This window comes from Tachypleus tridentatus, chromosome 8, assembly GCF_004210375.1.
Source record: "Tachypleus tridentatus isolate NWPU-2018 chromosome 8, ASM421037v1, whole genome shotgun sequence".
Lineage (NCBI taxonomy): Eukaryota > Metazoa > Arthropoda > Merostomata > Xiphosura > Limulidae > Tachypleus > Tachypleus tridentatus.
In genome coordinates, this window is record NC_134832.1 from 35,213,579 (window position 1) to 35,234,582 (window position 21,004).

At 33.4% G+C, this 21,004-nt stretch overlaps 1 protein-coding gene across 2 annotated transcripts in view; it reads left to right on the forward strand.

The window, feature by feature from the left end:
• Positions 1-1,445: 1,445 nt before the first annotated feature.
• Positions 1,446-21,004, forward strand: part of LOC143222160 (transcription factor Sp3-like) — a 42,640-nt gene continuing 23,081 nt past the window's right edge. For both annotated transcript variants that reach the window (XM_076448224.1, XM_076448223.1), the window contains exons 1-5: positions 1,446-1,640; positions 1,749-2,717; positions 7,481-7,864; positions 17,375-17,567; positions 18,982-19,201. In XM_076448224.1, coding sequence (XP_076304339.1) covers positions 1,578-1,640; positions 1,749-2,717; positions 7,481-7,864; positions 17,375-17,567; positions 18,982-19,201 — 1,829 coding nt within the window. In that variant the 5' untranslated portion in view covers positions 1,446-1,577. The remainder of the gene's footprint in view (positions 1,641-1,748; positions 2,718-7,480; positions 7,865-17,374; positions 17,568-18,981; positions 19,202-21,004) is intronic.

Below are 21,004 nucleotides of genomic sequence, written 5' to 3' on the forward strand. Positions count from 1 at the left end.
TTGAGATAGCCTTTAGTCGGGTTTACTACTCCTAGGAGCATACCCAGTGTTATTTTATTTATAAAATAAAATGGAATAGTTCCATTCAGTTTATTCCATTTGTTTATCTTTCGACGAGAAAAGTATAACCCGATTAGTGTTTATATTATCTTTATCTTTTCATTCTATAGTTATTGCTTTTAATCATACATGTTTAACTAGTTTGTTTAGTTTTAATACTTACCGATCAACATAATTGATCTTTCGCAATTATGACATAAAAGTGGTTAATATAGATGTACAATTTTTCTTAATTTATTTCACAATATATGACAGTTTCATCTGGGTCATACCTTTCCAAGAATCATACTGACAACTTAGATTACATTTACCCAAAAACAAGTACTATCCTATCTATTAGTGCTCATAAACAAGGCTCACTTAAATACCTGTAAGGAGTTTTTGACGTGATTTATTGGCTATTAACGTTATTTAACAGATGTTTTAGGGTATCGTAGTAAAATATATACTTAGATTAAAACTTAGTTGCGTTAATATAGTTTGGTTCACTTCTTTAGAAGTGGTGCCCTGCAAATATATTTAAGATCAATACATGATATCGATGTATATTATTTTTAAGTTGCTTTGTACAGATTAAAATCATACTTGGTTGTACAAGTAGGATAAAATATCAATTTTTAAGCTTTTAAGCGTCGATTATAAACAATTGTAAGGTGACAAATAGTAAACATAGAAAACTTTACTCAATGAAACTTGTATCTTCTAAAGCACAGTTTTTACTATTGTATATTTGGAATTATGTACATCTGTTTCCTAAGCGTGTTTTTAGACAGCAGTACACATTCTTTCGAGTATATAATTATTTTGTGCTTAAAATAGTCTGCATCCACACTGAGATTGAAAAATATACTAAATTGTAATACCATTCAAACTAACATTTTTCAACTTCCTTGTTCCGTCTTCTGACTGTCTGCTGTAGGATATTACAACAAGGCGCACTTGAAAAGAGTGTGGGATGAGCTTAAACGCCCTTTAGTTATAAGGGATTTAAATATCCACACCCCCCACACTCATCGAGATAGACCAGCGTCCTTGAATATTAGTTTCTGATATGGGCGGTGTTGTTGTTTGGGCTGCATGCTTTTGTGTTCCGCCTGCAAGTCACGCCTACTGCGATGACCGCTTTAGCTGTAGTATCACTGAACAGTATCTCTCTCGCTCTTTCTCTTTGTGTGTGTGTACGCATGTATATATATATATATATGTATATATTACTCCGCTATATGATGTCATATGCTTTTAAAAAAAATAGCATATTTGATAAACAGTTCAGACATCGCGTTTACAAGTAAGTTTATTGAAATATAACTACTGGCCTAATTTGTCAAAATAAAGTCAGAACATTTTGTATGAAATTTCAGACTTTATCAATTCCGCGGACTTGTACTTAATAGTTCATGTTGCTTATACCAGTGCGTCAAATGGAAATTATCGCAGGTGTGAGTGGCCGCCATCTTAGATTTCGGTTGTGACGCGCTTGTGTTTCATGGCAAACCTTTAGTGTCAAATATCACAGAATGACCACAGTTGCTGTCAGAAGACAGCAGCAAGATTACGTAGTACCAAGTAGTGCATCGCAGGTAAGTTGTGAGCTAATTAAAAAGTGTTAACTCTTAATTATGCGTTTGATATATTATTGTTTGCCGTTCTCACTCACACCCCTTTCTTTCTTAACTCCGCCTATGTAGGAAATACAGCCGTCCCCGTTGGCGCTTTTGGCCGCTACTTGTAGTAAGATAGGGTCACCAGTAAATGAGGGTGGTGCTCTGGGATCATCAAACGTCAAGGTGGTAGGCCAAAATCAGGTTTTACGAAGCGGAGAAATAATCGCAACGGCCGCAGGACCAGCTCATTTTATACCAGTTCAATCACAAGCTGTAGGGCTGTTGAACCCGGATGGAACTGTGACACAGGTCGCGGGCGTGAACGGACAATCGGCTCAGCCCGCGGCTGTGACTGTATCGGCAACTGGGATCAAATCACTTCCTACATCAGTTTCTATTGTACCTCATAATTCACAAACAGGAGTTTCTGTGGCATCTGTCAATTGTCAGTTGTATCCTGGAGCACAAACAATAGTAGCACAGCCTCAAGCAAGTGGAAACATTACTTATAGCGTTATTTCAGCAGACCAACTGCAGAACCTGCAAATTGATGGACAAGGAGCAATTTATATTCCTGGCATCAGTAACATTAACCAACTAGCTACTGGTCAAACACAACCTATTCAGATTAATGGAAACCAAGGTGTACTTGCTCCAGGTGGGCAAACTTTTATTCGTTCTCAAAATGCCCAAACATCACCTTCATTGGCTGTGCAAAATAATGCTGCAGCAGTGCTTCAACAGGTGCAAGGAGTTCATGGGGTTGGGAACATAAACAATGTTGCATTTGCTCCTCTGGGTGGACAAAATATGGCAATTCGCCATGGAAGCATATTACAAGCATTTCAGCTTCCACTCAGTGCTGTGCAGCAGACCATTCCAGTTCAAGTCCCTGTATCAACAACTGGAGGTCAGACAGTACTTCATACTATCCATCTCCCTGTTCAAGTCATACAGGGTGTTGGAGGAGGAAATATGCTGACCACTACAGGACAACCTGCCCAGGTGATGACTCAGCTGGCTGCAGCACAAATGCCAACACAATTAGCACAGGTACAATTGATTAATATACTAGGTTCATATTATAGAATTCGTTCAGTTATTTTCAGTGTTCTGTGTGAGATATTTAATCCTTAATTTTTTCAAAATTTTCATTCTTTTTTTCTGACTATCTGGGTTACTTCTAATTAGTGTCAAGGTCAGTTAATTTTCAAGTTAATCCTTAAATAGTTCTTACTAACAAGGTTCTTAAACAGTGTTATGGGTTCTGTTATATGAACATTACCCTATTGTAATTTGTATTTAAAACATAAGTCTGATTTACTGATTCAGGAAACTTGAATTTACAAGTTTCTCACAGCACCTAATATTTATGACTTAGAAGCTAGTGATACTAGAATGCAATCTTGTGCCTGTGAATTTTGTATTTCATAACAAATTGGATTCTTATAAAATCAACTGTGATGATTTTATTACTTCAAAATGTTGTTCTCTAGTGCTCTAAGATGTATTTCTTATCAGCTGAGTTATCAAAATGTGTAATTTGTTGTCCTAATCATTTCAGTACCTTTTTCCATATTGCTTAATTGTTGCTCTTTCTGAACAAACAAGTACAACCAGGCAACTTCCTATCAACTTTGCACATCAGGGATGGAAATAGCATCTGGTTGTCAGAATTTAACCAACTAAATAAATATTCCATTGCGCCAAAAATGTTATTACAAGAAAAATCTAGCTATAAAAGATGACAACAGGTTTATTCAAACTTTATTTTTCGATTGGCCATTAATACTCAAGGAATGGTTACTATTTAGACAGAGGTATCAAAAACTTCCAATAATGTTTTGTAACATTACCAAAACAATCTTGTGCAAGTGCCAGCTAAATATTTAATTAGATTTATATATGTGAAACAATAGAAAAACATGATAAATTTTAGCACAATGTAGTTATTGATAATTTAATGCTAAATAAGTATAATCATGAGTTGTTAAATGTTATTCAGTGAATATTTGTATGAAAATTACATAGGTGTTTACTGAAAATATTATTTGTGGGTGGGGAAGTTATGAAACTGAAATTATTCTATCAGCAAGGAAATAGTGTATTTTTTTGTTATAATAGTAATATTGGTAGTAAATTCTACCACTTGCATTTCAACATTATTTTACTTTCAGGATTTAATGCATGCTTTTGCTACTAGTCAGCTTTTTAAATGTTTGAGGCATATAGAAGCTAGTTTTATGAAAGTTAATCTGTGTTCCATGAAATGTGAGCTCATTGTCAAAGTGTTGTTGGCAACATAATAGAGTGCACGAAAAAGGTTGTAAGATAAGTGGCATTTCTAGGATTCATTATTTGTGGGAATGTAAGGAGGCAAAAGAGAATTAAGATTTTGCTGTTAATTCTTTATAATGTGGAGAATTTAAAAATATTAAAAGTACATATCAACCAGATCGAGGCAGAACTCTCCAGTTGGGACTATCCCCATATTACCTTATTGGACATGCCTCTGTTCTAGAATGACACATAGCATAGGAAATTTAACTTTTAACACATGAGTAAAGGCTATGTTTTCTTTGGAAAGCAGAAGAACTGGGAGAGAACTTGATTCTGACATTCAAACTTTTCACATGTTTGGACAGTCTTCATGGTGATTATCTTTCTGAGAGGGGAAAGGAAAAATTATAAATATATCTCGAATAGTAGAGATGAAATGGTGAATCTTTCAAAGCCTTGACACAGACTTATTTCTCAACGAAGATGTCTTTTGTTTAAGGGTATAACCTTGTGAAATAATTTATCTGCTTATGTATTATAGGCAGTTTTAATTATTTTTGACTTTGATGGATAGGTTAATAGATGTAAAGTTGTGTTAAAATTAAGTAAAATTTATCTTATAGTGTTTTTTGTTTTTTCTTGCATAAGGTGATCTCAGTAGATTGTCTCCCATCATGCCTCTTGTTATACTTTTCTATATATTAGATTGGTTAAGAGAAACTGTAGGAGCTTAATAATGAAGAAACAAACTGTTAACATTCAGTTATATTTCACAAGGTTATAACATACTTTTAACTGGCACGTACGTGTACACACAAAAATGCATAAATAAGTTCACTTTACATGGGAGTTGTAGAATAATGGTATTACTGCCAAGAGATATATCAAATATAATACAGGTTTTACAAAGTATTAAACATGAATTAAAGAACTCTTGGCCAGGATTTTGTAAATAAACAATTTAATATCTAAATCAAACTCAAAAAGAAAAACAATGCTCTTAATTTTTAAATTAAGTAATTTTTAAACCACTAAATAGTGATAGTAATAATAATAATAATAATAAAAATCAGAAAGAAAGAACCAGAAGAAGAAAACCTACTTTTAAATTGCAAAAAAAATGGAATGATTACTTTCAGTGACATCTTTTTAACAAATAAAGTACCTTACATAACAACTTCACAGATCACATAACTTAACACACACTGTCCTCTCTCTCTCAAAATGAAATTCTCTTATGTGCTGTTATTCTTGATGACAGAGAAATCAAACTGCTACTTGTAATAAATGAAACTTCCTGATTTACAAAATAATTAAATTTACAGCTCAATGATATAGTTCTATAACCTAGTAATTAACTGTCTACTATATTCTTGACCAGCTCAGCAAAGACAGAGCCATGAAGTTATTCAAGGTACAGTTTAATTAACCTTTAGAAAAATAATGCTAACTTAATTTTTTACAGTATATTGAAAGAAAAATGCTGATATTGTTGAAATAATTAAAAAATGTCTAAAAAATACTGTGCAAGTTAAGATAGTTTATGAAAGTCTCTTGACCAAAAACTATTGACTTTAGGAATTAGAGCTAGCTGGCTAATTGATATAATAAAATTACTAATGAGCATCAATTAGTCCCCTATAAAATAGTTGTAATTGTGATCAAATTGATAAATTTCATGAAAATAATCAACTGTTGTTTCTGATTATTCCAGTTATTCACTAATCGAATTATCACCATTAGAATTTTTTATTTTATCAAATTCATTAAATTTTAATCTGTTCTTGTCATAACTCCTAAAAATGAGTTGCATTTATTACTATTTTTGATTATTGCAACTGTAAAAATAATTGCAATATTGGCATTATGTTTGCTTGTTATTGAGCTCAACAAACTATCTGTGCTCTACTAACCATGAGTACAAAAACCCCCATGTAAGTAATTTACTCTCAACTCATAAGTGTAATTATTTTTGTAAACTTTTTACAAGAGTTTTTAATGATAAAATGGAAGAAGAAATTCCTTTCTCAGGCTGATCAATTTAAAAGATATGAATTGTTCTTTAACTATTATTTATGTTCATAAAGAAGCTGTTTGAAAATGAATCTACAAAAAGTTATAGAAGTATGATGTGTATGGCAATGTTATTTCGTAAAGTGCTACATTGATACATCTGATATTTATTTATAGTTAGCATTTGCAAAGTGTTATATAGTTTGCATTATATTCTTGCAGTTTTGCAATACTACTGTATAAAATAATATTATCTAATATTACTTAAACATTTTTGCAGTTTGTTGTTGGGCTGCAACCTACCAGTTGAAAAACAGTACCCTATTTTATTCTGATAATGCTATCTTATTCTTTTTAGTGATAATGTTTGTTAAATAAATCGAAAAATGACATGTACTTAGTGAGCTTAGGGTGAACATTAATCATAATTACTAAAGAAAATTATGTATGTTACTTTACCCCCACCTTTCCAAATACATACACCAAATAATCATCCACTTGTTAGATTTACATATTTCAGTACTGCTTACCACAGGATTGGCTAATCAAGGGTCACAGGATATATGTTCATTCTTTATAAGTATTTTATAGATAGAAAGAGAAGGATGAAGTGAGCTGATGCTACTATTTTTATCAAATGTTCATGTTTACATGCTGTATGTTTTCATGCAATTGGTTGTGGGAGGGGTAAGTCAATACCAATATGTGCATATTTTGCTGAGCTGTGACACAACAAGATTTACGTGTGAAAGTACCACCTTCTGTAACCACCCAGCAGAATGTGACATCTCTTACAAATTTTAACGTTACAGGTGGTGCACTCTAGTATTAGAATTTAAGCAATTTCTGCATCATATATACTTTTGTAGGCTTCTATATTACAGTTATAATTACAATGTGGACTAGAGTAAGGAGATCTACCCTTTTAGATTGTATAATAGAAAAATTGTTTTGTAACTAATATTGCTTGTCATGTCTCTTCAGGTTGTGTTTTTAGAGTGCAAAAAAAATGTATTATTTAAGAAACTCAAATTAACATGCTTGAACATGTAGGGAATAATGTAGAATAATTCAGAATTGGAGGTTATATAAAGTGGTTAGTATTTGTTGTCATAGAAACATAACAAAATCCTCTCTCTATTATTTATCCTGAAGGAAATGGTAACCTTAAGTGTAACTTGATTAACAAACCTGATTTAAGCTTTCTTTTTGTTGTGATACTGATGCTTGATTTTTGGTTTGTGCACACTTTTTATTTTTTCAAGTTACCACCCAACAGAGGTTTTGTGTGTGCTTAAGTTATGTCTGTTGTAGAAAATATTTAATTTTCTAGTTCTAGCTGTGCATTTGTTAATAACTTATCAAAACTAGCATGCACTAATTGTTTGAAAATTCTGAAATTGTTAAATGAAGTGTGTGTGTATGTGTGTGTGTGTGTGTGTGTTTTAGAAAACTTTTATCTCTTATACATGCATGAGGTAACCAGTAAAGTAAGATCTTATCAGTACAATATTTTTATTCAGCTTGTGTCACAAGGACAGTTGCAACAACTACAGATGGGAACACCTTTCCAGGTGTTGCAACTACCTCAGAATCCAGCTCAAAATACATCAACCACTTGGACAACTGCTGTTGTAACTCCAGTGGTTACTTCTATTTCATCCACAGAAGCTTCTGCTACTAGCCAGGGTCAAGCACTTACTGTTCCATCTGGATCAGCCAACACTACTGTAGTTTCAGGTGGTCAACCAGTAAATGTCCAGAGCCTGCAACTACCCAATGGTCAAATTGTCCAAGGGCATCAAATGAGCCAAATTCTTACACAGGGTGGTGCTGCTACCTGGTGGCCATCATCTGCAATCAGTGTATCTAATTTGGCAGGACTTAGAACACCAAACATTATTCAGGTGAGAAGAAATTTGTTGAAACTATAAGTACTATTTTACTTGTTATTCTGACACATGTATTTGAATGTTACACACACATAAGAGTTTGACTGTTCATAGTATATACACAATGAAAATGTACCCATCAGAGTAAAATGTAAATGTATTTATAGTCAACAGAATAAAATTCTAGTACTTCTTCAAAATTTATTATTAGTGTGATTATATTATATATGATACTTGAATTTGGTAGATGTGCCACCAGAAATTGTTCAAGTAGTTCTTGGTTCTTGAAAGAAAGAAGTTATTTCTCTCCACACACACAAACACACTTTTTTCACTGTAATTCCTGATTATTGTGTTTTGGTTTCATTATGTCATAGTGATTATTAGTTTTTTTGTTTGTGTACTATTTTCTAAAACTCAAAATTCAAATGTAACTATCATGAAAAATAGTTAAACATCATTATCATAGCTTATCTTGATTGCCTAACCCAATTTTTTTAACCACATTCAATGCACACATAAGCTTCACTACTTGTCAGTCAGGTGCATTTCAGAAAATTTAATTATATAAAGATAAAAATCTTGATGTAATTTTATGAGAGTATTTCACTTATTAATATTAAAAAGATCTTAAAATGTTCATTTTACTCAAAATCATATACCATTTTTAAAAACTTGATGATAGAATTGTTGCCATCTGATAAGTTTTATATTAGTTATAGATACACACGACTGTTTCAGTTCAGTTTTAATGCATTTTGATTAGTTTGTTTATATATCATGAATGTTGTATTTAGTCATTCCTAGAAGAGATATTTTATGAAAAGTTTGTTTATGCAACTGTTTATAAATCATACCTTGTATGGTTCAATTGTTATGAATTAACAGTGGTTTACAATAGTAAGATTATTCATCATTATTCATCATCTTGAGTTTCTCATCAGTTTAATTGAGTATTGCATGGAATGCTTTACATTTCTGTCAGACTAAAATATGTATCAAAAATCATTATTTAGTTCTAGTTATAGACTGTGTGATTATGATTTTAGTGGTAAAAAGTGTATAATGGCAATTTGTAAGTGAAATCATCACAGACTGTATTGTAATAGCAGAGTATATAGGAATAATTTGTCTTGTCAGTTGTGTTTGGACTTTGATGAAAAAGAAACAGTTTATTTAAACCTCTGGATACACTTGTGGAATCCAACAGTGTAATGATTGTTTGTATATTGTTTTTAATATATTATTATAAAACAAGCAGTGTGTGTGTGTTGTGGTTTGTTTATAGTTTAAATTTATTGCCAACAAGTCACCTGCACCTACTGTAAAGGAGCGAACAAAGTTTCGACCTTCTTTGGTCATCATCAGGTTCACAAAGAAAGAAAGAGGTAACTGACCGGAAGCTGACCACATGTTTGAAAGGGGTTGTGTAACTGAGTGTCGGAATGTAGAGGGCGTGCTTAGATGTTTGAATATATAATTTTATATTATTTATTATATTATTTTTTAATATAGGTATAAAGGCATTCCTTTGTATTGGTTTATTTTGGGCTTGAGTTGTTGTATAAGTAAGGTTTCTTTAATTTTGCATTTGTTTATAAAGGAACACATTTATACCTATATTAAAAAGTAATATAATAAATAATAATAATAAATAATATAAAATTATATATTCAAACATCTAAGCATGCCCTCTACATTCCGACACTCAGTTATATAACCCCTTTCAAACATATGGTCAGCTTCCAGTCAGTTATCTATTTCTTTCTTTGACGATGACCAAAGAAGGTTGAAACATTGTTTGCTCCTCTACATAAAATATTTTCTCAACCCAAATGAGCTGTTTTTACATAATATTTTTCTTTACAAGTGGGTTTTCTCAACATCACTAATTTTATTAAAACTATTTCATTGAAAATTAATATTTTTCATCCATAAAACATTTATAATGCTTACTGAAGGATTGCCAAATTTTATGAAGATACATAGAACATTAAAAGTTATAATATGGAAACTCAGAAGGACAGTTTGGAGTCAGGATTTCAGTTGAATCAACTGAGCGTGTGATGAGATATAAAAAAAACATTTAATTGTTGGAAAAGAGTTTAGAGGATGGCTATTAGGATAATACTTGGGAAGGAAAGGTTGCCATATGAGGATAGTGTAAGACAGTAATATTAGAGGACATTAATAGGGCAGAGGATCTTGGTGTGGATTCCTGTATGTGTTAAGGGTAGGAGCCAGAGAAGGTCCTGTTCTTTCAGTTTATCTCCTCTGGGAGCTAAACATCCAACCACGTGTTGTGTCTGCCGTGTGTGGCAACCCATGAAGAGGAGGAGAGGATCCTGGTGGTCTAACCCTAACACACCACTCTGGCCTTGAATTCCTGTAGATGGGAACCTTTGAGTGGCCTCCCCAGGGTTAGTTGGCTGGTCTACTTGGTCTAGGGTCAACCAAGTATGATTGTTGGACATTCTCAGCAGGTGTTGTGAACATTGTGTCTGATGCTGGTGTTTGGGTATAGTGTTCAAAAAACCCTAGCATTGCTGTAGTGCCTTTGTTTGTCATTGTAATGTGTCCCCTCATAGGCCTCCATGTTGGGCAGGGTCAGAGGGCACCAAAATATTCCTTCTTTATTATGGATCTTCCAAATAAAAATAAAATAGTGAAAAACAGATGATAGGTAGACAACCATGTCTTGAAGATTCTGAACAGTACTCCTCAACAACTGTACCTCATTTCCTAATATTACATTCTTTATCAGACAAATCTTTAGGGCAAATAACTCCCTTTTTTATTCAGAAGAGACTAGAGGGGCTTTGTGGCTGTCTAAAGTCAGTCAAAAAGCTACTTTCTGGGGATATCTTAGTGGAAACATCTACTCCAAAACATAGTGAACTCCTATTGCATTCAAAGGTCATTGGGGATATACTCCCTGTGCTACTTTGAATTTGTCACAAGGAGTTATTGTTCATAGGGATTTGAAGAACATTCCTGAGTCAGAGATCCTCACTGGTTTCTCCATCCAAAGAGTTTCTGCAGTGAGGTGTATCTCCACTCACAAAGATGGAATTATGATGCCAGCCAGTATCATAATTTTGATGTTCACATCACCATGTCCACCTACTGCATTCAAGGCAAGCTATCTAATTGCAAAGTATGGTCATATATTCTAAACCCTCTCAGATGTTTCCAGTGTCAGCAATTCAGTCACTCAGAAACATCATGTTGTGGTTCCTTGACATGTGCTTGTTGTGGTGGCAAGGACCATAATGCCTGTGAATGCAAAATGGACCCTCATTGTATTAATTGTAGTGGCTCTTACCCATCTTACTTTCATTCGTTCCAGGTGATTGGAAGAAAAAGAGGTAAAGTGTTTGAAAATGGTTCACAAAACTTCTTATGCCAAGGTTACTGTACACTACTCCATCTCAAATATGTGCTGCTACTTTTTGCTACATTGCTACAGTGGGAGTGCAAACAGATCTCTTCATGCCTCTGAAAAAAATTGTTTTCAAACCAGGTGAAAAGTCTTTTATTCTACATGGTTAAGGAAGTTGATGAGCCAACGTTAACACCCACCTATGTCCTTATCATTCCTTCCAGCAGATCTCTGGATCCACTTTCTTTGATTCTGAGTTTGAACATTTCCTTGGGTCCATCTTTTTCTCCAACCCTGAGATGCACAACAATTATTTTTTCATGCCTTCAGTTGCTGGAATCTTCTAATGACAGAGACCTGCCCATTTAACCCAGGGCAGGATCCATGGAGGTCAATAGACCTCCTTCTAATAAAGAGAAGAGATGTGGTTGAAAACAGAAGATCCCTATGTTCAATTCTTCTCCACTAAATAAAAATAGCCACATTGATACAGTGGAACTGTTGAGGTTTCTGTTCTAATTTAGATGATATCAAGGTGCTAATTGATTCCTATCATCCTGTGTGTCTTTCCTTAATGGGAAACATTTATGGAACCTGCTGATACAGTCACCCTTCACCCTTTTCTTTGTAAAGAAATGATGGGTTATGTGATGGGCAAGTGCATCTTTTTTAACCTGAATATGACCTAAGAAGGTTAAAATGTTGTTATGTACTTACCAGCAGTCTTGAGAATACATTTTTACTTCAAGAGGATTTTTCTGGAGAGTTACTGATATTGATGGGAGGGGTTGCTCCATAGAACATATTCTCTCGGATCACAACCTTTGTTTCTTCAATACTGGTTATACTTATTTTTATGTACCTAGTCAGTTTTTACTACTATTGATCTCTCTATCTGCTCCCCTTCTCTTTTCTCTTACTTTTCTTGGATGGTTGACTGTGATTCAGAGTGCAGTGATCATTTTCCTGTCAATTTGAGAGAGACTGGCTGTGGTCAATGTGGCTGACTCATGTACCTCAATGGAAGCTGGACCATGCCAATTGGCCCTCTTATACTGCTCTCTTCGAATTTGATCCTGCCATCCTCTGTAAGCCATCGATAGATGACTGCATGGCACCAGTGACTGACTGTATCATCCAGGTAGATGCTCAGTGTATTTTTAAAACCTTGACACATTTTCCATGAGTCTATCCCCAATGGCCCTGGGATACCTTTCATATGTATTCTACACTTTTGAACTGCACCACCTTTCAGCAGGCCCTTCCACATTCTTGGCAGGTAAGATGTTAAAGCCAGAAGGAATCTTGGATCAAATTCACAACCAGCATCTCTTTTCACCACCAGTTCCATAGTCATATGGGATAAGATTCAGAAGATCAATGGGCATTATAATTCTGTCCCCCTTTTGATCTTGCTCTGTGATGATCAGGAAGTTGCTGATGCTCAGAGTATTGCTGATACTATTGGCAAAAGCTTTTTCCAGGTATATCGCACTTCTGTTTCATCTTCCATCTTCTTAGCCATCAAGACTTGGGCAGAATGATCACTTCTTACTTTTTATCACCCCTTTACACTGGCAGAACTCAAGCTTGCTCTTCATTGGTCTGGCAAGATATTGGTCAAACTGGATGATGTACACAACAAAATGTTTTGCCAGATCTCTTCTCCTCTCTTGCTATTTTTCTGGTTGTTTTTTAACAGGATCTAGCAGGAGAATGCTTTTCCTAATGCATGGCACCAAGCTATTGTTCTGCCTTTCTCTAAGCCTAGGAAGGATCCCAAGATTCTTTCAAACTACCACTCATTTGGTTTGACAAGCTGTCTCTGTAAAACCTTAGAAAAGATGGTTATTGCTTGTCTTGTTTGATTCCTCAAAATGGTTTTAACTTTTCTCTCTCTAAAACTATTTTTAAGAATTTTTGTTGCTCATTGGGGAATTTATCCCAATCCTGAGCTTCAAGTCTGTCTGCTCTGGTGCTCTCACTGCTGTGCCTGTTTTATACATGGACTAAGGTACTGTATTCAAGACTTGGCTCCATGCCAGTTGGCAATCGACTTAGAGTGAGCAGTGTGATAACAAGCTTTTCCAGATAAAACCCTCTATTGGATTTTGGCTGTCTTGTTTCCATAATGGTTGGAAGTTGTCATAACTAGACTACACATTGGTCACAGTTTTTTAACTCATCGTTTGCTTTTATCTGGGACTGATGCACCAGTGTGTAGTCTGTGTAACACTCTGGTCACAATAAGCCACATTTTACTTTCTTGCTGTTGTTATGACTCTCAGTGATGGCACCATTTTAAACATCTTCTGTCCCAAGGTTTATCCAGAATGTTAGACAATGTTAATCGTGATGGTGACACTGTCCACCTTGGAAATGTTTTTAGTTTTTTTAAAGGCCATTAAATTTCTTAATGACATTTAAGTTTATTAATTTATACATTAGACCTTTTTATGTGATTCTCTTTTAAGAATCACAGTCCATCTAGTTTGATTTGAAATTAGAAAATGGCCGTAACATCAAATAACTTGAAACCAGACTGGAAAGGCCTACTTCAGGTGACTGATGGTGGTTTTTATACTTACCTGTTAGTCTTCCTGACGAGTTATGATAATTACAATTATGCTACAGAAAGTTCTTTACAACTTGTATCACTGTAGTTTTTCTCTTAACGCTGTAGACTAGATGTAAACATTGGTTTTATGCTATTTATGTTTTTTAAATTTTGTTTTATCTTAATTTCCTTATGTGAATTTTACTAATTTCACTTTAATTTTAACTTCTTACTGGATGTTTGGGGCAGGTAGCCTAGCTGCTTTGTGCCATAAAACACCAAATCAACCAACCAACCAACCCAAACAACCGTATCATCTTCATCATCCTGTTCATTTTCTGCTATGTTATATGGCTCATACTGTCTCTTTTCATGGTTCATTTTCTTGTCTATTTGTTTCATTTGATTTTTTCTATTTCCTGTAACCTTTCATGTATAATACTCAGTGGTTTGGTTCATCAGCTCTCTTATGACTGCTGTATTCTGATGTGTCCATAAGTCTCCACCTACATAATGTTTCTTCACAGATATTTCAGGCCAGTATGTGAACAATTCTTAGTACATTTGTTGCTCTTTATCTGAAAAACATAGTTGTGTCTTCCTCAAGTGAATATCATCTTTCTCCTGTGGTGATTGCACACACATCTGCTCACCTTTGACTGGAGTAAGATGATATATTATTACTTTGTCTTTTGTTTAATTAATATACATCATATATCAGGATCCTACCTTGTGGTGGGTGTTGCTTGGTCAGGTATGCTGAATATTATCTTAACACTAAATCTGTGTACCTTGCTGTGGAGATGGGGTGTTTTTTCAAGATTGCATTTTTGTTAACCTGAATATGACCTAAGAAAGTGAAAATATTGTTCTGTACATTATTTAATTAAAGTGCTAATACCCATACCAGTTGTCTTGAGAATACATTAATAATAAAATGCTTTTAAATACAGAATGGCCATCAGCAGTAGAGTACTGTACACTATCAATCAAGGTACTCATGGCCTAGCTACACCAGTTTTAGTTTGAAGTAAGCATCATTTAAGTTTTGTGAAACAGTGAAAATAAAAACATTTAAGATATAATTGAAATGAGTTTTAGTACTTAAAAATACTTGAGAATAAAACCTGACACACATACATAGGATATGTACATATTTATTAATGTTTAATACATAAAGTAATTAATTATGACACAGTTACAATTTGCTTTAAACAAGAATAATGTTGTTGCTAGCAGCAGTTCTTAATTTGCTAATAGGATAAACAAAATTGATAACTGTTATCTAGTGCCTCCAAAAGTAAGATCAGGAATTATTGTCATATGTATATATAATTTTTTTGTATTAATGTTATTTATTGTTTGATGTTTTTTTTTAATTGTATGACATTTAATTGTATTTCATCAAAAAATGGGTTATGGTAATGCAACTTAGTTATTTAAAGTTTAAATCTGTAAATCATAACTTGTATATTTACAAATATATATGTATTTGTACAATGAATATACACTCAGTGGTCACTTTATTAGGTACACCTTTATTGTACTGGCTAGGACCCTCTATTATCTCCAGAAAAGCACAGATTAGATACAGTGCTAGAAACATTCCTTAGGGATTTTGGTCCATGCTGACTCAGTATCATTATGCAGTTCCTGTAGATTTGTCTGTCACACATTCATTTTGCAAACCTCCCTTTCCTCCTAATCCCAAAAGTACTGTATTGGAATGAGCTCGGGAAACTGTGGCGGCTGTTGGAGTACACTGAAGTCACTGTCATGTTTGTGGAACCAGCTTTAAATGATGCATACTTTGTGACATGGCACATTATTCTGCTGGAAGTAACCATTGGATGGTAAGTAGACTGTGACCATAAAGGGGTGCATATTGTCAGCAACCAATGATCAAGTATGCCGTGGCATTGAAATGATGCTCAATTGGTATTAAGAGGCCTAACATGTGCCAAGAAAACATTCTTCACACCATTACACTACCGCCATCAGCTTGTACCATTGATATAAAGAAGGATGGATCTATGGATTCTTGCTGTTTACACCAAATTCTGACCCTACCATCTGCATGTTGCAGCAAAAAATTGAGATTTGTGAGATCAGACAACATTTTTCCAATCTTAAATTATCCAGTTTTGGTAATCCCACACCTACTGTAGCTTCATCTTCCTGTTCTTTGCTGACAGGAATGAAACATGGTATGGTCTTCTGCTGCTGTAACCTATCTGCTTCAAGGTCTGATGCATTGTACATTCAGAGGTACCCTTCTGCACACCACTGTTGTAAAGACTGGTTATTTGAGTATTTGTGGTCTTCCTGTTAGCTTGAACGAGTCTGGTCATTTTCCTTTGACCTCTCTTATTAACAAGGTATGTTTGTCTACAGACCTGCTGCTCAGTGTATTTTTTGTTTTTACACCTTCATCTGTAAATTCTAGAGAAATTCCAGAAGGTCAGCAGTTTCTGAAATGTAAGAACCACCATGTCTGGCACCAACAATCAACCACGGTCGAAGTCACCTAGATCATGCATCTTTACCATTCTTCTGCTTGGTTAAAAAGACGACTGAATCTATTGGTTATGTCTGCATGCTTTATATAATGAGTTGCAGCCACATGATTCACTGATTGGCTATTTTCATTAAAGAGCAGGTGTACCTCATGAAATGGCCACTAACTGTATGCTGAACTCACTTATTTGAGTAGTTTTTGCTTTAAATCTTTTAGTTTTAGATTTGTAACTGAAAAAAATAATACCTGATTAAGCTGCACTTAAAAGACGTCATAAATCATTTTCTATAAATTTTCATCACAATGAATTCTATTGAATAATAATTAAAAAGCCAGATAAAAAATTTTTTCACTGAATTAGGATGAGCTTGTATCAAATGATGAGTGTTTTGAAACCCATGTAAATACCTATAAATGGAACAAAACAGCTCTTTAGAATACAGAACATAACTTGTGACTGTAAACAAGTGTACTCAGTATTAGCAAAATTTCTAAAATTTTGTGTATATTTTAAATTAATTGTACTATGACTTCTATTGATATGAACGTGATAATTATTTACACTAACTCTATCTATGAATAGATAAAATAACTTCCTATTAATTGTAAAAAGTGAACAAAGTATTATAGATTATTATAAATTGAACTTCCAGTTGTATGATTTTAAGATTACTTTCTGGACAAAACCTTTTAAAATTCAATGAACTTGTAGAGTGCAGAATTTTAAAACAGTTCTATGGCAACAAAAGCACTGAAGTTATAACTTTTAGGAAAGTATTGTATTAAAAGAAAATGAGGAAGTTAAAATTTATAGTTGATGTTTATCATTTTACAAGTTTTTTTTTTCATGTTCTGTTATAATGAAAGCTGAGTCATAACTTTTTGTTTTTCTTTTTGGTATTAAAAGTATGTCAACAGTTGTTTGTAAAAATCTTGGAACACTTTGGAAATTTCTCAAGAAGAATAAACTTGAACCTTTCATCAGGTACATTTATTTTCTAGTAACACTTGTTTGCAGGATTACATGGCATATTATTTTAATGCAAGCACCATTCCTTGTAACTTTAGGTTCAGGGAATCCCAGCAATGGGTGGGATCCAGAATGTTCAGCTTCAAGGGCAACAAGGTCAGTACCTGAGTATCTCTCCTAATGGAAATGTCATTGCTGCTTCACATGTCCAGACAGGTGGACAATCTCAAGTGACTGGTTCAATGAGTCCAATACATACATTACAAACAGTTGGAGGAACTCAAGTTATTGGTAAGTTAGTGAATGTAACTTGTGTTACTAACATTTGTTAGTAACTAGAAAGTTTTTTTTTCTTGGTATTAAAGGTATGTCAACAGTTGTTTGTAAAAATCTTGGAACACTTTGGAAATTTCTCAAGAAGAATAAACTTGAACCTTTCATCAGGTACTTAGGTTGTTAATAACAAATATAGATAAAATATTTAGTTATGTAGTGGTTAGATGTAATAGATGTAGGTGACAACAATCCTCTGTGTATTAACAAAGCAATGAATATAAGTCTGGTCATTATATTTAGTTGAATGTAGAAAGATGTGTATAATGGTTATCCTGAAGTTGAAACATACAACAGAGATATACACAAGTTGGATATAATTATAAATGTAGTGAGAAAGGATTGGTATAGAATGATTTAGATATAATAGCATCTGATAAGAGATTTAGATTAATCTTAATATTGATCAAAGCAAATTCAAGTATACTAGACAACAAATACAGGTGAAAGATAGTTGAATGTACAGATGGATATTGATAAATAAATTATTGAATGTATTTAGAAATAGGTATGTAATGATTAGAAGTTAAATCAAATTCAAATGTATTTCAGTTGGATGTAGTAATTAATGAAGATGTGCTGTACATAAGTTTAAGCACAGATTCAGATGTATAATTGTTAAGTGCAACAATTGATATACTTGAGCATCTGCAGAACTTTTCCTGGAGGGGAGGACAAAGTAGTGTGAAATTGTGAAGTGAATTAAAAAATTAATATACATATGTTGAAGAATAAAGAAAGAATTATGTTTCTTATTTTTTGTGGATGTCCATGCTGATATAGCTAACTGTCTCAATTTTTTTTAGATAATTTTGGTAAAACACATAAATATGTTTTATAACTGGATGACTTTTTTTTTCCATTTCTTACTATCACAATGTTTTATTTAAACATCTTAGTCATCATACAGAAAATGACTATCTTTTCAATGAGTAACAAATTCATTGGAGTCGATTTATGCTGTCACTATAGCAATTATATTAATTGTATGCCCTTCAGTGGTTCACTGTTGAGTCTGAGAACATATAACATTAAAAATTAGGTTTTGATATTTGAACATGGCACAGTACAAATTTCCCATTGTTTAGCTTTGCACTTAAAAAGAAACAAATAAATACTAATTATAACAAAAGAACTTAGAAATAACTTTTGTGCTGTGTGTGGACTAAAACTGGAATAAGATTGTTTTCTTATCTATGTTTTTACATTTACAGTTGTTCAAAAAAGAATTTATGGTTTTAAATGTAGTATACTGTATCTTCAAAATATAAAAACTAAAAAAAAATTTGGAGTGGTTTGAAAAATAACCATAAACTAATTACAATACTTTTACACTCCAAAATTATACTTCTGTTTCTGCCTTTTGGTGTAGCTCAACAACTTCAGCCTGATCCTAGTGACCCCACCAAGTGGCAAGTAGTAGCAGCAGTTCCTGTAAGCTCTGCCACCCAGCCTCAACCGTCCACAACACAAGCACAAGTCTCCACTTCTTCAACTTCTACCTCCACTGATGGTAGCAACACTCCAGAGTATCCACGCAGGATACGTCGAGTAGCATGTACATGTCCTAATTGTCGAGATGGAGAAGGAAGGTAGGATTTAAACATTTTTTTGTTTCATTAAAGAATACCCTCTAGGCCTTCACAATACTCTTAAGTACTCTGCTTTTGGCTTGAGGTTTTTACTATCAAACTGAAGGAAATATAAAACTTGTTTTAGTTGTAACACTAAATAAAAGTTTGTACTTCTTCAGGATAAGTTGAGTAGTTTATATGTGTCCTAATTGTTAAGGCTATAGTAAAATGTAAGATTGTCAATTTATTTGTAATGTTAATAGCTACATTCTAAGCCTTCAAACTATCACCATGATAATTATAAGCACTGTCTACTTCAAATACTTAAAATCTTCAGGTAGATAACACTGTATAAGAATTCTTGATACAAAATGATGAAAACCACATAACCCAAGTACTTTTGAAAGGTGGACCTTTCTTCTTCAGGGGCAAACTAGGAACAGCAGTGTAATTAAATTAGTAATATATAAAAGGAGTGATGTCATGAAAGTTGCCTGGTCTTCAAGGAAATGTTTAGTATATTTTTCCATGTACTGTTGTAAGTGTGTTCCACTTCTGGAATAATGTTACAGCAATGAGAGTATTGTGTAAGAATGCATTAGAGATACTTTGCTCTAGAAAAGGTTAAAAAAAAAAAGGAAATAAAACTATATTTAAGTGTTTAAGTAAAATAAAATTGATGCCTGGAGACTGATTGAAAAAGAGATGCTAAGCTAATTGATTTATATAAATAGTTATGGAAAATTATCTCAAATAGATAGTAAAGTTTTTTTCATAAAATTAGGGCTCATGCTACATGAAAGAAATAAGCAAAAAATAAAAATTCTTTTTCTGACAGGGATGAAACCAGTGATCAGAGGTTACTGATTCCAGGATTTATATTGATTCCACAAGGTTGAACAGTGTTTACAGTAGCAATCCAATAAATTTATTTTATTTCTATATCAGCTTTTGTTTTGAGTACTATTTCAATGCCAGTGATAGTAACATCATCAGTGGAATGACTGGGTTGGTTAAATCTTTTTTGGTGATAATATAAGATTTATGGTTGTTGAAACATTCTCTAAGAGTTGTTTGTGTATGTCCTACACATTGATGATTACATTTTCTCACTGTATAAGATAAATGGTGTTGTGAGTTCCAAAATGAATTGGTAGTTTTCATTAATTTTTACATTTGACAGTGAGCTTTATTTCATGAATGACAATCATTTTTCGGTGGGATGTAATTCACTTTGGAGTGAACAAGGATTTTCAGAGTTTTTTTGGTTTTTTTTTGGAAGGAGACAACTCCCACTATATTTCACTAATTCAATAACACCAACATTCCCAGTTTGCTTTTAAAAAAGAAAGATCTGCCTTTTAAAAGCACTCAGGTTATAGGGTTTTTATCACTTTGTATCAAGACTTATTGAACCTACATGCTTTTCTGACATCTTGACTATAAAAAAGTATCTGACATAGCTAATGGCTCATTTCTCATGCTTTGATTATAGTTGCTGCATGGAACCTTTGCTTAAATAAACTTTAAAGCAAATGTTGATAAGTGTCATGAGTATCATCGTAGCTAGCAAAAGGTTTGATGATACAAATATTTGCTTCAAAAATGCATTAAATTTTTTCATGGAATTTAAGATGCACAACTGCAAGTAAAATATTTCTAAGGCTGATAAATAAACAGTAACAACATAGTAGATATCAATTAAAAACATACTCAATTAGCTTAGTATGAATTGTTTTTTTCCAAACTTGCTTTAACATTTTTATTTAGCTGTATGTAGTTTCTATAGCACAATAGCCTTCTAGTTATTCATCCACTGGT